The sequence below is a fragment of the Microtus ochrogaster genome, chromosome 21 (assembly GCF_000317375.1).
Source record: "Microtus ochrogaster isolate Prairie Vole_2 chromosome 21, MicOch1.0, whole genome shotgun sequence".
Classification (NCBI taxonomy): Eukaryota; Metazoa; Chordata; class Mammalia; order Rodentia; family Cricetidae; genus Microtus; species Microtus ochrogaster.
In genome coordinates this window covers 42,086,815-42,101,001 of record NC_022022.1, presented here as the reverse complement: position 1 = coordinate 42,101,001, position 14,187 = coordinate 42,086,815, and the positions used below count along the sequence as shown (strand labels likewise).

The window sequence follows — 14,187 nt, the reverse complement described above, 5'->3', positions numbered from 1 at the left end:
AAAAGAAAAAAGAGAAAAGGAAATAAGAAAGAAAAGAAAAAAGAAAGAATAAAAGGAAGAAAAAAGAAACCTCTAAAACCTATCATTGAGCTAAGGCTAACTACATTCAAATGCACATGCCACTGATACAGTTACCAGAAAAAGTACAGTTTTAATGGGTATTTAAATGCTTAGCAGGACAGGGTAGCAGATAGCAAGACAGAGATATAGACAAGATGACACAAAATGCCCGAGTTTCATGTCTTCTAATGCAAAGGCTCCCACAGCACACCTTCGTATATTTTTGTCTCAAGGAATAAGAGATGTGAAATCTGAAGGCTCTTGTCTGTCTCTACACCCTTGCGTCTAGAATAGTTTCTTTTACTGACCAGGTTAAAGTCAAATTTGGTAAAATCTGTAGCCAATCTCAACAGGAAATGAACAAAGGAGGAGTTCCTAGGAACTGGCAAGTAAAAATTGAAGGTGTGCTAAAGAGATGTCCTTGCCCTGTGAACCAGTTTCCTCTGAATTGAAACATTCCCTCTAGAAGGAAACGGGGGGGGCTCATGAGTATAAGAATGTGAAAAAAAAAAGATATCCTAGGTCTGGGAAAGTGGAATCTTGGCAGATTCTCAGAGGACCCAGAACAGATTTTTAGGAGTAAATGATTGCAAAGGAAGAGACAGACTAGATGAGGTGTTGAGTGGAGATCCGTGGACCTGTCCAGATGCCCGTGAGCTATGTAAGAGGCTCCATGGCTGGCGGTTTTACAAACCGTCTTCCATAGAGAGTGGGCACTGTAGTACTGCACAAGCTGTTGACCCATTCCTGCTCCGTGTGTACCCACACCCCACACAAGCACTTCTGCTAGAAGCCCCAGTAAAGACTAATTGTTTTAGCAAGTTGGACCTTGTTGTAATCATTACTTTGATCTTTCATAGGTTTCTTTCTGGGATGAGTAAATATGTTTCATATAGAAAAAATCCTGTAATTTCATATGTTCTGTCTTTTCCTAATTTAGCAGAACACAGTATATTAAGCAGTGGCAAATGAGAAGTCCAAACACTTGTTTGGTGTGCACATTCATAATCGGTGTGATAAAGTGAACCTCTCTTAGAGTCTGTTTGGAGAGAGCAAATAAATCAACCAAAAAATGAGAGCCAGCACAATGTAACCATTTGTATTTACAAGACAATTCAAGTTGCTTTGCTCAGCCTTGAATGTATTGGTAATCTGTCGTGAAAAAAAATTCCTTAACTGGTGGTGTTAAGATATTTTTATTAAAATACAAAGAGGGAAATTATAAAATAATCATGCTTTTACATAACAACTCTTGAACATAAAACAACCATTTTAAACATAGCCTTGTTACCAATCTTTGAAGGTCTCAATAATATTTTATCTAGCAAAAGGACACCAAATCATGGGAAAAAATTGGAAAGCACTGTTCCAGAGACTATTTTGTTATTCCTAAAATTGAGAATCTGATTTATTTAAGCAAGCAAGCAAACAAACAAACAAATAGCAACAACAGTAAACCAATATCTATGGAAGTAGAAACAAAACATGGACTAACGTTCAGACTTCTAAAGAATTTAATTCATTAGAAATTATTTTCCTCCGTGGTGTTATCTCTGCTCTATTATCCCTTCTCCTTTGAAATCTTTCTTCTTTCTCCCAACCAATACTGTCTTTCTGTTTTCCTAGACTCTATAAGAAATCCAAATTAAATGCACAAATCTCAAATTCAATGTTGAGATCCATATATGAATAATAACATGTGATGTTTGTCCTTTGGGTTTGGGTTACAGTGTAATGTTTTATAGAATCACTGATATAAAACTGCAGCAATGACCAGCATGGTAAGATATGCCTATTAGTGGAAAAGCGGCAAAATGTTTTGGGGGTAACTAGCTGCTTTCTTGGATTTAAAGCCGGCTTCAAAGAGTTAAACCCATGCCTGGTACTATAAGTCTGTCTAAGAATTCATGGCTGGGGAACTTGGAGGCCCCAGGACTAAACCAATATTATCATTCTTCTAAATGGATAGAATGTAAAACTGTTCTGTAAATTTATATCCCTGTACCCATGTGATATAGGAGGGTCTTCTGTTTTGTGTTGATTTCATTGGTTAAATAAAGAAACTGCCTTGGCCTTTTGATAGGACAGAAAATTAGGTTGGTGGAGTAGACAGAACAGAATGCTGGGAGAAAGAAAGCAGAGTCAGGCAGACGTCATGGCTCTGCTCTCCGAGATGGACGCTGGATAGACTCATGCCAGTAAGCCATAGTCAAGTGGCAATACATATTAATGGAGATGGGTTAGACTAATATGTGAGAGTTAGCCAATAAGAGGCTAGATATAATTGACCAGGCAGTGTTTAAATGAATACAGTTTCCGTGTAATTATTTCGGGTGTAAGCTAGCTGAGAGCCCCGTGGCAGGAAGTGGCCCGCTGCTCCATTTTACTACACCCGTACATCAGACCTGATCAGAGAAGTTTCTTAGTGTGGTAGAGGGTGGTTAGTCCAGGATTTTATACTTGGTCAAAATGCAGAGTGGATTGTTTATCCTCGCATGGGACATGTATATGACACTCATTCCACAATACTCAGGTATCCTCTAGGAAGAGGAGACAGGAAGACTGAAGATTCCAGGCATCAAAGAGAAGTGGAGCAAAATAGTATCTTCTGGATGTGTCAGGACCAGTTCACACATGAACTCACAGCATCTGAGCTTGCATGCGCAAGATCTGCCTGAGACCAGACCAGTCAGCATTCTATCATTGGAGTGGGAAGGGCACATAGACTCCCTTAGCTAATGAGCTATAGATAGTTGATGGCTTCAGTGGAGGGAGAGTCAGTTTTCTTAAAGGAGTGGCTCTGGTAGGTAGACTGTACTCCAGCAGATGGCTCTCAGCCCAGAGTATATGGGTAGCACAAACTGGATTCCATAATTTACTTTACATTTTTAAAGAACACGAAGTTGGTGGATATATGCAGGGAAAGTGTTGGCCTAGAATTAGGGAAAGGAGTAGGGAGTGAATATGATCTTATACATTATATAAAATTTTCAAAATTAATAAGAACACTTAAAAATCTTTCAAAATTATTTATTCCATCCATATCCAAAACGAAACCTTTTATTTTTGAAAATAAGCTTCACAAAATAACCATATAATCCAGAGCTTAAGGCATAATATATTCAATTTTAAATATCAAACGGAAATGCAAGCTTTATGAACTGATAAGTGCCTCATATCTCATAAAGTACACCCATTCCTTAAACCAAAAGACACCAAACTCCAGATTTTGATAGGGAGGTAAAATTTTATTATGCAACTAATCTCCAATGCTTCAAAAGATATGACTTGCTGTTTCAGTAAGAACTAAATTATTGTAATCTATATTTTCAAGCTCTGCAACCTAGGGATATAGTAGGGCATAGCAAAAGAAAGACCCCAGGAAATCTGAAAAATCCATTTAAATTTAAAGAAAATGAAAAATATGTCCAAAACCAAGAGGTAGGTTTCACTACTGCGGGGCCAATACTGCAGTACACCTGGAGGCAGCACACCTGGAGGCAGCTATGTTAAGACATACCACCCGTCTTTCTGAAAATGAATATGAAACTAACAGGAACAGATATGAATCTGGAAAGGCTATATCACAGAGCCTTTACGCCTATGTAGATCTGAGCCAGCTATTTGTTTGTCTTGCTGGGTTGCTCATGCGGCTTATTTGTCTAATAAAGTGTAGATGGGTCTAAAACACACTACATGGGAACCAAAGCTCTACTCATTTCAGAAAATTAGTATACAAAGAACCAGGACTGGAGCACCCTTTCTAAACTGTAAAGCGAAATAGTAATGGAGGAAAGAAATTAGTATTCAGAAGAAGAGAGTATGTATTCATGCTTTCTCTTCATGCCAAAAAATAATTAAAAGGAAACCAAGATAGCAAAATAAAATGAGTCATTCTTTTGCATACCCAATTTTCATTTATTTGAAAACACATTTTTTTTCTTAAAAAGAGGCTTCATTTTCCCCCAAAAGTGCTCAATGCATTTCTAGTAATTTTTCATAGGTGCATACTCTTGTTAATTGGTTATCTGATTTATACTGCTTATATAACTTATCCTGTTACTTGATTTCCTTCTGATTAACGTCAATGTCCTAGTTACACTTGAACAAATTAGCTCCTTCTCCAGGATTCTATGATCTGCTACTTGTACCTCCACGTATCTCATTTCTCAAGCTAGAGAGTTTGGAATAATTCTTGACTCCACACTTCTTTTCACTAATTAATTCAGCAATGGACCTAAGGCACAGTTCTATCATCATCTTTCTATTTCTACTGCAAAAATCTCAGCTTGATTTTTGCTACAAAAATCATCCCCAAAATATAAAGAATAAGAAAATACAATGACTTAGACTATCGATTTAATAGTCTAAGGGCAGTAGCTTGGTTCTAGACTTCTGCTTTCTTTGAATACACACACAACATTATGAACTGAGAAAATAAAGGCATTTAAAACCTACAAGATGTTCTCAAGTGAGTTGTGTTCATGTGTTTTTAATAATCACATCATTATTATAACTGCAATCAGTTTTAAGATACATGACTCTGCAGGAAGAAAACTTTGAGTATGCCGTGTGAGAAATCTAAGAAGCCAACACAAGGCATGTAAAATATAGGATCTCTGCACTCTATTCCATTAGATAAAACTCGATCTGAAAGATACAGCAGTTGTTACTACGTGGGTGAGTGGAGGCCTGGGCAACGGGGGGTTGGCATCTTGTCTTCCTGTTAACACAGCTGTAGGATATTCAGATTGTGTGATATAGAACGGCAGGTGGTATTGCATCAACAGGTGCAGAAATACCATCTATTCTGTCATATCCATGAGCCTTATATCTGCACGCTGGAGGACAGAATGAGTAAGAACTGGGCAGAGAGGGAGTGGGGTGGAAATCTGTGTTGATATGCAATGCTGTGGTTTAGTCACTATGGGATCCTACACCTTTCAACAAGAGTTAATCACTCCCCCCCCCACGTGTGTGTGTATGTGTGTTACATTTTTGTGTACTTGTTTGTGTGCCTATGTGTGGATGCAAGAGGTGACATCGGGTGTCTTCCTCAATTGTTTTCCACTTTGTTTGTTGAGACAGGTCCCTCAATGAACCTGGATTTCACCAATGTGGTTAGATCGATCGGATATCAAGCTCCAGGGATTTCTTCTGTTCTTGACAGCACTGGGATTACAGATATATTCCACTACACTTAGCATTTTTACATACATTCTGGGGACCTGAACCTAGGCCCTCACACTTGCACAACCGGCATCTTACCTACTTAGGTGCCTCCTAGTTCCTTAGTTTGCCTTTAAAAATAGTTATGAGATAGGATATAAAGGTTTAATTTCCTTAATGCTTCTGTTTGCAAATGTTTCTGTGCTTCACTGTCTATAAGGCAAATACTTATTTTAAAAGGCTTACAACAAAATTTCAGAACTGCTTTTAAACTGTTAGCATGTCTGGTCTGTGGAATAGCATGATCTTTCCCCTAGTTTCCTGATAAACAAAGCTAGAAAAGGTGCAGTGATCACTTTGGCACTAGAAAGAACAACACACGGAACATTGTTTCTAATTTGTCTTGTGACAGAACAAATAGGATCAAACACATTGAAAGGGGGAAATGTAAACTGAATGTTTTTGAATTTCACTAGCTAGAAGCAAACTTTGAGGTGTTGGATTTGAGAAGGCTAATATGCAAACCACAGAAGGGTAGGCAAAGTAGAGAAGGTGGCATGTGTGCAAACTACAATTGACTCTCATTTATCTTCCTGAATTTGTTTGACTTCCTAGTCAATATTTAGGGTGATATTTTATATAATGTTTTAATATTTTAAATAGTTTTCGTTTTGGTAATAAAATTTATCAATTGACCTTCAATGAAATCAACAAATTTAGAAAATAATTAACTTATGCACAGTTAATTGAACATTTCTCATCATACAATATTCATTTGACTGGAAAGATCAATGGTTTAAGAGAAAAATCTTTGTTAGCATTAAGATAGAATATAGCATCTACATTTAGAATACTTCAATATTAGTAAGATTAATTACATATTTCTTTCATAAAATCTTTTAAAATGGAATACTAAATGGATGTTTTTTATGTGGTTAAATCAAAGAGAAAATATAAGGCAGTTGTTCAAAAACCTTAAGCTAAATATAATCTTAGTGAAAAATTTAGGCCAACTAAATGAAAAATAAATGTGTGGTGCCTTCCTATTGGCTGGCTCAGCTGATCTTATCTCTTGAAGTCTTGCTGAAGTCTTGCTCAGGCCCTATGGTATAAAATGCTTCAACATTTCTATGGCTTTGCTTTTATGGGCAAATACCGGACATTAAGATCTGCTATCCAGAATTTGGTCCCACTTACAGATCTTTAATTTTTAACAAAGAAGCAAATGTCTCTAAGCCTCAACCCCTTTCCTTATAGAATGAGACCTCTGACATCTTGTCCAATCCTGAAGTCTTGGGAAGCAATGAAAGAGTAGGATTCTTCTATCCCATGTGCTAAAGAACAGACCAATTACACACTGTGTGTGCACATATGCCCTGTATATGTTGTGCGATAGTCAGTTTTATCCCAGGAGACACTGGAGAATGTTTAATACTCACTCAAAATTTAAATGAGTAGCACAACTTAATTACCATAGCCTTTATAATTGTCTTGCAAAATTAATTAACTTGAAATGGAGAAGAAAAGGATTTCATGTCATGAACTACCTTGTCTCTGAATAACACCAAAGGGTACGTCACACGTGGTAAAGTGGTCCTATGTACCTTACTGGCTTCTGTGATTCTGGGAAGTGCCCATTCTGATGAATACAGAGCACTGATCATTAACTACTTAAGAAATCTAAGTATCTACACAATTTTAATTATTTTAGTCACACCGTCTGTGTTACAACATTTCTTAAAAAGCTGGTGTATCTCAGCTTTCTGTCCATTACCCACCATCTTAATGCAGCGATGTCTTCACAGCAGGGAGTAGGTATTTCAGGAGGTCTCCCTTCCTGCTTTCCACCTATCATCACACAGCTTGGGAATACTGCTATCTTTACAATACTCTGCCACTCAAGAAGGCTGTTTTTATTTCTTCCAAGTGTGAAAATAACACGAAACCCTTCATTTTTTCATTAGATTAACTTAAACTTTTTCTTTTCCAGCTGTTACCCCTCCCCACTTTTCTATGCTATTTCTGATTTCCTGTTTATAACGTCACATTCTTTTCTTCCTAGGAAAATCTGGTGGTGAAGTGGTAACGAAGAAAACCAGCAGAACAGTTTCTTTTTCAGGTCAGTTCTCTCTCTCTCTCTCTCTCTCTCTCTCTCTCTCTCTCTCTCTCTCTCTCTCTCTCCTCTATTTTACTTCTTAAATTCCACCAAGTATAATTCTGTCCTTGCATGAAAACACAGACATACATGTGTGCAAGCACAGCTTGTGTCTCTATCTTAATAAGTGTGTTATGGTTTTGACCTTCAGCATACTACAACTCTGTCATAGTTTTAAAACCTTACTGAACTTGTGTAAAGCAAAGATAACCAGGATCTTTTGAAAGCCAGTCAATATAAACATTAACTCCATGGCTAAAGTGTTTAAATAGATCATGTTGAAGCTAATATAAGCTTCAGTATTTCATGCCTGATCACTGCTATTAATTTCATGTGTACTAAAATGACATTTGTTGAGCTTATTAAAGCAATGCACAATCAATGAAACTGAATTCACATTGGAAACCCCCAGTGTTGCATTTATTTAATAAAATTCCCCCGTGTCTTTGAGAGACAAATGATAAACTTCCTATTTTGATAAATAATGCAAGCAACCTATCTGACACTTCCCAAGAAGACATTGATCAAATCTACCATCGTAGTTTGACAGCTATTGATTCATACTTTACTGAAAGTTTCTTAACACATTTCAGCGTAATGGATTCTAACAGGTGATTCTAACTTCTGCCATGAGTTAATTATTACTAGAATACAAACAACAGTATCTCTTATTGTAAAGTGGTCACAAAGTAATATATGTCGTTGTCAAATATTTAGCTAATTTTTGAAAATCTGGATCTGAAAATATATATATATATTTTATCAAGAAAAAGTAAGTTTTGTTCAGCCAGCTATATTGAAATTTTATTGTCACATCTAAATATATGTACATACAAGCAACACTAAATGTAGTTTGTGTATATTTATAATATATTCATGAATGTAAAAATAATAAGAGATCATGAATCTGAGGAGTTGGAGAGGAATTGGAATGAGATGAAGGCACAGTAGAAATATGTAAACAGGATGTAATTATGGATGTAGTTGTATAAAAATAAAATTTACTTAGCTAAGTAAATAAATAAATAGCTTATTTTAACATGTTCCGAATTTTGACTCCACAAGCTTTAGTTCACACAGATGACTCTGTTTGAGCCTCAAATTTCCAGTATTTGAGATGGTTGAAATGATTCTTCCTACAGTATTATCTTGAAGTTCCACTCCTGATTCATCCTGGTTGCTTAGTGACTGGTGTCTACTGCAATGAGTGCAATTCGGACACCGTTTAGTGTAAGGAAAGGCAAGTGCGGAGGGTTGTTTACTCACTCACTCACTACCTAGCATATACACCTAATTCCAGGGCAGTGCACTGTTTCAATAGCATTAAAGTTCACTATCCTACCACTAAATATAAATGGATACACATGGACACTCCTTACCACAGGAAGAATGATTTATATCAAGAGCTTTGACAAGTGTTCATCTAACAAGACCATCTACTTTCTTTGTGGAATTCTTTTATTATTTGCTTGAGTTGGAAATGTTTTTTTAGCTCAGTTATAATTTTGAAAGACACTTCTTCATTGTGATTGTATATTTGTTCTGGAGGTGTGTAAGCTCCGATTATTTTTACCTTGCCTTTGTTGAAGTGAACGTTTGTAATGATTTAGACCTGACTAACAGAAAAGGGTTAAAAACATAGAAGAGTGTGGTAGTCTGAATATTAATGTCCCCATAGGCTCATATATTTGGATGCTTGATCATTTTAGGGAGAGGCTTGACAGGGATTACGTAGTGTGGCCTTATTGGAGGAAGTGTGTCACTGAGGGTGGGCTTTGAGGTTTTAAATGTTCAAGCCTAGTACACCTCTCTCTTCCTGTTTCCTGCCAGTCTGGATGTAGTTACTCAGTTACCTCTCCAGCACCAATCTGCCTGTGTACCATCACGCTTCATTCCATGATGATAATGGACTAATCCTCTGAACTGTAAGCAAGCCTATATGAGAGGTTTTACTTATGAGCTACCATGTTCCTGGTGTCTTGTCACAGAAGTAGAAACCCTAAGATAAGGAGCAAGAATATTGATTTGTACTTACTGCCTTCCCTACACTGCTGGTTTATGGTGCATTTATTTTTAGTTTTGAGTACTATGCAAATTCATAATTTGATGATTTGAGACATATGCAAAGTGGTATGTTAAAGAAGCTGACCTGAACATATACCAGTCCATGGCAGCTATAAAATGTTCAGTGTCCCCAAAGTTTCAGTGGTGGGAAGATGAGTAAGCATAACATAAAGAAGGGATTTTAGGGCAATAAAACATTTTTGTATAATATTAAAATGCTTGACAGATGTTATTATGAATTTGACAAAATCCATTTAATATGCAACACAGGGTGAATCCTGACGTAAACTTAGTATGAGCTTTGCCTGCAGTGTGAATGTAGATTTGGTGACTCCTGCTCCAAGGATTCTTAAAGACCACACGAGAAGATCATGCACCCGTTTCCTTTCTGTTTTGTTGCTTCCTCAGAAATGATATCATCACACTGTTGGAGTCATTATTTTAATGTTCATATTCCATGTTCTGATGTAGAAACAGTAAAATATCCCAACTGAAGACTGATGTGGTCCTAAGGGATTCCTAAAGCAAACTGCAAGTTTCTCAGAAGATCCTAGAAACATCTTCAGTTTATCATTCCGTGAGGATAGCAATCACTTTAGGGTCAGAAAAGACTAACACAAGCTGAATAACTTTTGTGTCACAGATTAGAATTAGTCGTTCCCAAAGTCAAGTTGCAAATGAACAGAGCTCTCCCATTCCCAAGAATTAGTGCAGAGGACACACTACAAACCGAGTTACGGCTGAAGAGAACAAAACGATGCTTTTACTGTTGGTGTGTGTGGTTGCTGTGATTCTTGAGTTTAAAGAACACTATATATTTCTAAAATTTAGAATTTCCAAAACAAAAAATAATTTCTGTGGAGAAAAAAAAAAGGACCAAGAAACAACCCAGCAGGAAATTTATGAGCACTTGGTTCCTCTAAGAGCACTCTTGGTGTGGGTGTAAAGTGAAGTGTTGGTACTCTGGAATGTGTGACCCATTCTTACACTGATGTTATGGGCATTCAGGAAATGAAGCCACAGCATCAATAAAATACTAACATCAATTAAAATATTATACCTACAACTTTTCACCTATTCTAAAAAGTGCTTTTTAAAGTAATAATTAAAGAGACTTTTTTCAAACAACAAATATGACCATGTACTGTGTACTGGGAAAAACCCAGATTAACACTCTGACAATAATATAGGATCCATATGCAATAAAAATTTGTAATGACAGTATCTTCACTGTTTTTAAAGATTCAAAGCAAATAAAAACAATACACTAAACAGTTTATGTTTATGTTCTGTATATATGGAGAAATTATAAAAATTAAAAGGTTACAAAATAAAATGAAATGTGATTTTAATTAAGAAAATATTCATGCCTGCCTAGAGCAATGCTAAAAATTCTGAATAAAACATGGCTCCTGTAATTGGACCAAGTTCATTTCTTATGAAGTTGTTCTAATTCTGAAGCCGCATATGTGCAAGAGCCTGGATGTGGGAGGCAAGGGTTGCCATGGTGAGCACACATCTTTTAGAGAAGTTAAATTAAAAGGAAATGTGCATAAAGTCCTCTCAGCTCACGGTATATTCTGGAAATCAAGGATGCTTTTTCTCCCATGACATCTTGGAGTGGTGGAAGGGTATTGGCAGGGTGGGACATAGACAGCTCAAATTTTAAAGCCTTTAGCTTCTTAAGGTGACTTGGAAGTAAGAGATTTCCAAATTAGGTAACTGTCTTAACTGTTGGGTAGGGAACCAGCTCTACTTACATTAAAGTAATACATTATCAGAGTTCTGGACACTTCGCAAGCCCGAGGCACCTGAGTGATTGAAATACAGATATTGCTAAGTACACCCTAAGTTAGTCTCAGAAGATCACTGTTACCACTGTGATGAGTAATTTAAGGAAGCCTGGCAGACTGCTCCACATTCATTTCCAACAAGATCTCCAGGTAGTTTCCCAGACCCCCCAACATGGGAGTGCTTGAACCAAAGACAGCTCCATGTGTTTCCTAAAGGCAGCTTGAGGCTCCAGAGCACCCACGTGCGCCTGCGCAGGGGCTGAAGAACTTTCCCTGACGCCCTCAGAGAGAATGCATCATTTCAAAGTAGGAGCCAGCTGGGACCAGGTGTAGGGGTGTAGGGTAGGTTGTAACAAAGAAATGTCAGAGGTTGCTAGCTAAGAGCCATTCAGGCTATGTTTCTTTTCTTTTTCTTTCTTCTCTGGTCAACTTTATTAAAAATAAAGGGAACTTCACCAAGTGGGATATTGAGCTTCTAATAGGCTCAGCCTGGAACAAAGAAAATCTACTTCCTAATACTGTTTCTCTTGCGTTGGAGGGATCACGTGTTCACTTTCGCTGGTACGCACTCTGCTCGCCCACGCGATGAAACCTCTATTGTGCTTAGAAATTTTGCCCAGGTTAAAATATGCCCAAACACAAATTGCTTCTCATCCATCAGCAGAAACACATCTAGAGACTCCGGTGCACATGCTCTCCTGCTGACCCAATTACCACTGCAGGTAATTCCGATGTGCTGAAGTGTACTGGGAAAGTAATGGCAAAGAGCAGGTGGAGGCTCGCTGCTGCCTCGATTCCCACCCACCCCCTCCTGCTTTCTGAGATTCCTTTTGATGGAGAACTTGGAAAGGAACGTGGGAGTCGCAGATGGTTCCTTCCTGAGGCCGATTCCCAGGAGTTGTGAAAGTAACCCCTTCCCTGCCGAGTGAGGTGCCAGTTGCTTTGTGCCTTGGTGGGGAGGGGCAACCAGCAAAGAGAGAGAGGGCGGAGGCAGGTCTTTTCTGCCCCCCAACCCTGATGGCCAAGTAGTGTAATGAAGCAATTTTGTAGCCTCTCGCTTATGAAGTCACTGTTTTTAAAGACAATCTGTGCAGCCTGCACCCCCATCCCGCCCCCATCTTGACTCTAAAATTGGTGATACAGGAGATCTATGGTAGCCCAGCTAATTGTTGGCGAGCTAGGGTGCCACGGTTACCCAATGTTGGCGGTCTTTCCTCCCTTCCTAAATACAATCTGAAGCGCGCCCTGAATCCCTAAAGACTCCAGAGGATGCCCAGGGACAGCCGCACTGGACCAGAAGCAGTGAGGTTCCCTAGCTTCTACAGCGGAACACAAAGGAGTTGCCTGGTTTAGGGAGACAGGGGCATCTTCCCCGACTCAAATGAAAGCATTCGCCCCATTGCTCCCCACTTCTTTCTTTTCTTTAGTCTTTCATGCTCTCCCATCCCCTTCATGTTCCCAAACCGCACCCTTTTCTTTCCATCCTCTATAACATGCACCCCCAATAATTCCTTTATAGATACTAAGACAATGATACAACACCTTCCAAGATAAAGCACAAGTGTGAGCTGCCACAAGTGTGTGTATGTGTGTGTGGAGATCACACTCGCTCCATCCCTCACACACCTCCGGGGAAAGAAGACTGGAAACCCCGGGACAATAAAAATCGAGAAAGCCAAATCTTGCTGGACTCCGCGGTCCCAGCACCAATGCCTCACATTCGCCCCTCACCTTTCCTTTTCGCAATATGTAACCCTTTAGGGTCCCTTGCCCATCCAAAGCGCCCTGCTCCCAATCACTCAACCACCCAGCGCCAGGTTCCCACAGCCCCGCAACCGCCCCAGCGCCGAGGCTTGCCGGCCACCTGAGCCTCCCAGATACCCGCTCATCGACCGCAGGCAGAGGTCCCCTAGTGCCCTACTCACATCGCCTGAGGCAGAAACTACCCATGAGGGTCCAGGGAGTGAAGGCCTTCCAGCTGCCGAGGGTTACTCCTTAAAGTGCTCTGGGGTCCGCAGTGAAGCCGGTACGGGAGTCCTCCAAAGCAAAGGCAGAGGGGACTCCGGGCAGGTGCCGCGTCAGACCATGATGCCACTGCCCTTCAGGTACACAGCTGGAGATGTGCCAGGGGGGAGCCGGGAGACCGCCGGGAACACCAGCGCGGCCAGTCCCCGGCCTCCGCCCGCCCAGCGCGCCGCGCTAGCGACCGTAGCAGCAGCAGTGGCGGCGGCGGCGGAGGCGCAGCTCCCTCCCCGCCCCCAGAAGGCTCCACAGACAATAAATCCTGGGCGGAGAAGAGAACGGCAGCGCGGGCGAATCGTGTACCCAACTCGGCTTCTGTCCGGGCCGGCCACGACGACTCTGAAGGGGCGAGGGTCCCCGTGGCCCGTGGCACAGCAAGCACTGCCTGTGGTTGTGCGCTCCCGCAGTTGTGGGTGTCGGCGGGGGCCCGGGGTGGGCAGCTGCAGGTCGTGCTGGCCCAGAGACTGGGTGGCCGTGGCTCGGAGCCCACGGTTGGCCCGGAGCGGGGTCCTCCGCGGTGCGGCGGCTTGGCGCACAGGTGCCAGGATTGGCAGACGAGGCGCTGCTCCTGGCTCGCGCCCGTGACTCCACAATCTCCCCGCCCCCCTCTCTTTCCTCCCACCCCCCTTTCCGACGACACCAGCTGCAGCTGCTTCAAAGTGTGAAAAATGTCAAGGAGATTTTTCTGGGCTCAGAGAAGATGACCACCTTCCTAGACCTCAGCCATTCTTGGACATCCTCGCTTGCCCCTCATGACCTCTACTTGGACTCCCTGCAATTTGGAGGAACAAAATCCCAGTCTTGGAGAAATGAGATGTTCTAGCTTTCTCTTTATCACCGGAGCTTTTAGACAAGTGACCAAGCTCTCCAGGTTCCTCCGGTTGTCTGGAGTGCACAAAGCAGGTGTTAGCAGGCTCTGCATGG

At 40.5% G+C, this 14,187-nt stretch overlaps 1 protein-coding gene across 5 annotated transcripts in view; it reads right to left on the bottom strand.

Annotated features, from left to right (window-relative positions):
• Positions 1-13,238, bottom strand: part of Lrrc7 (leucine rich repeat containing 7) — a 412,851-nt gene extending 399,613 nt beyond the window's left edge. For 4 of the 5 annotated variants that reach the window (XM_005357446.2, XM_026784035.1, XM_013350077.2 and 1 more), the window contains exon 1: positions 13,167-13,238. In XM_005357446.2, coding sequence (XP_005357503.1) covers positions 13,167-13,168 — 2 coding nt within the window. In that variant the 5' untranslated portion in view covers positions 13,169-13,238. The remainder of the gene's footprint in view (positions 1-13,166) is intronic. The other variant, XM_005357447.2, reaches the window with a different exon arrangement.
• Positions 13,239-14,187: the final 949 nt, after the last annotated feature.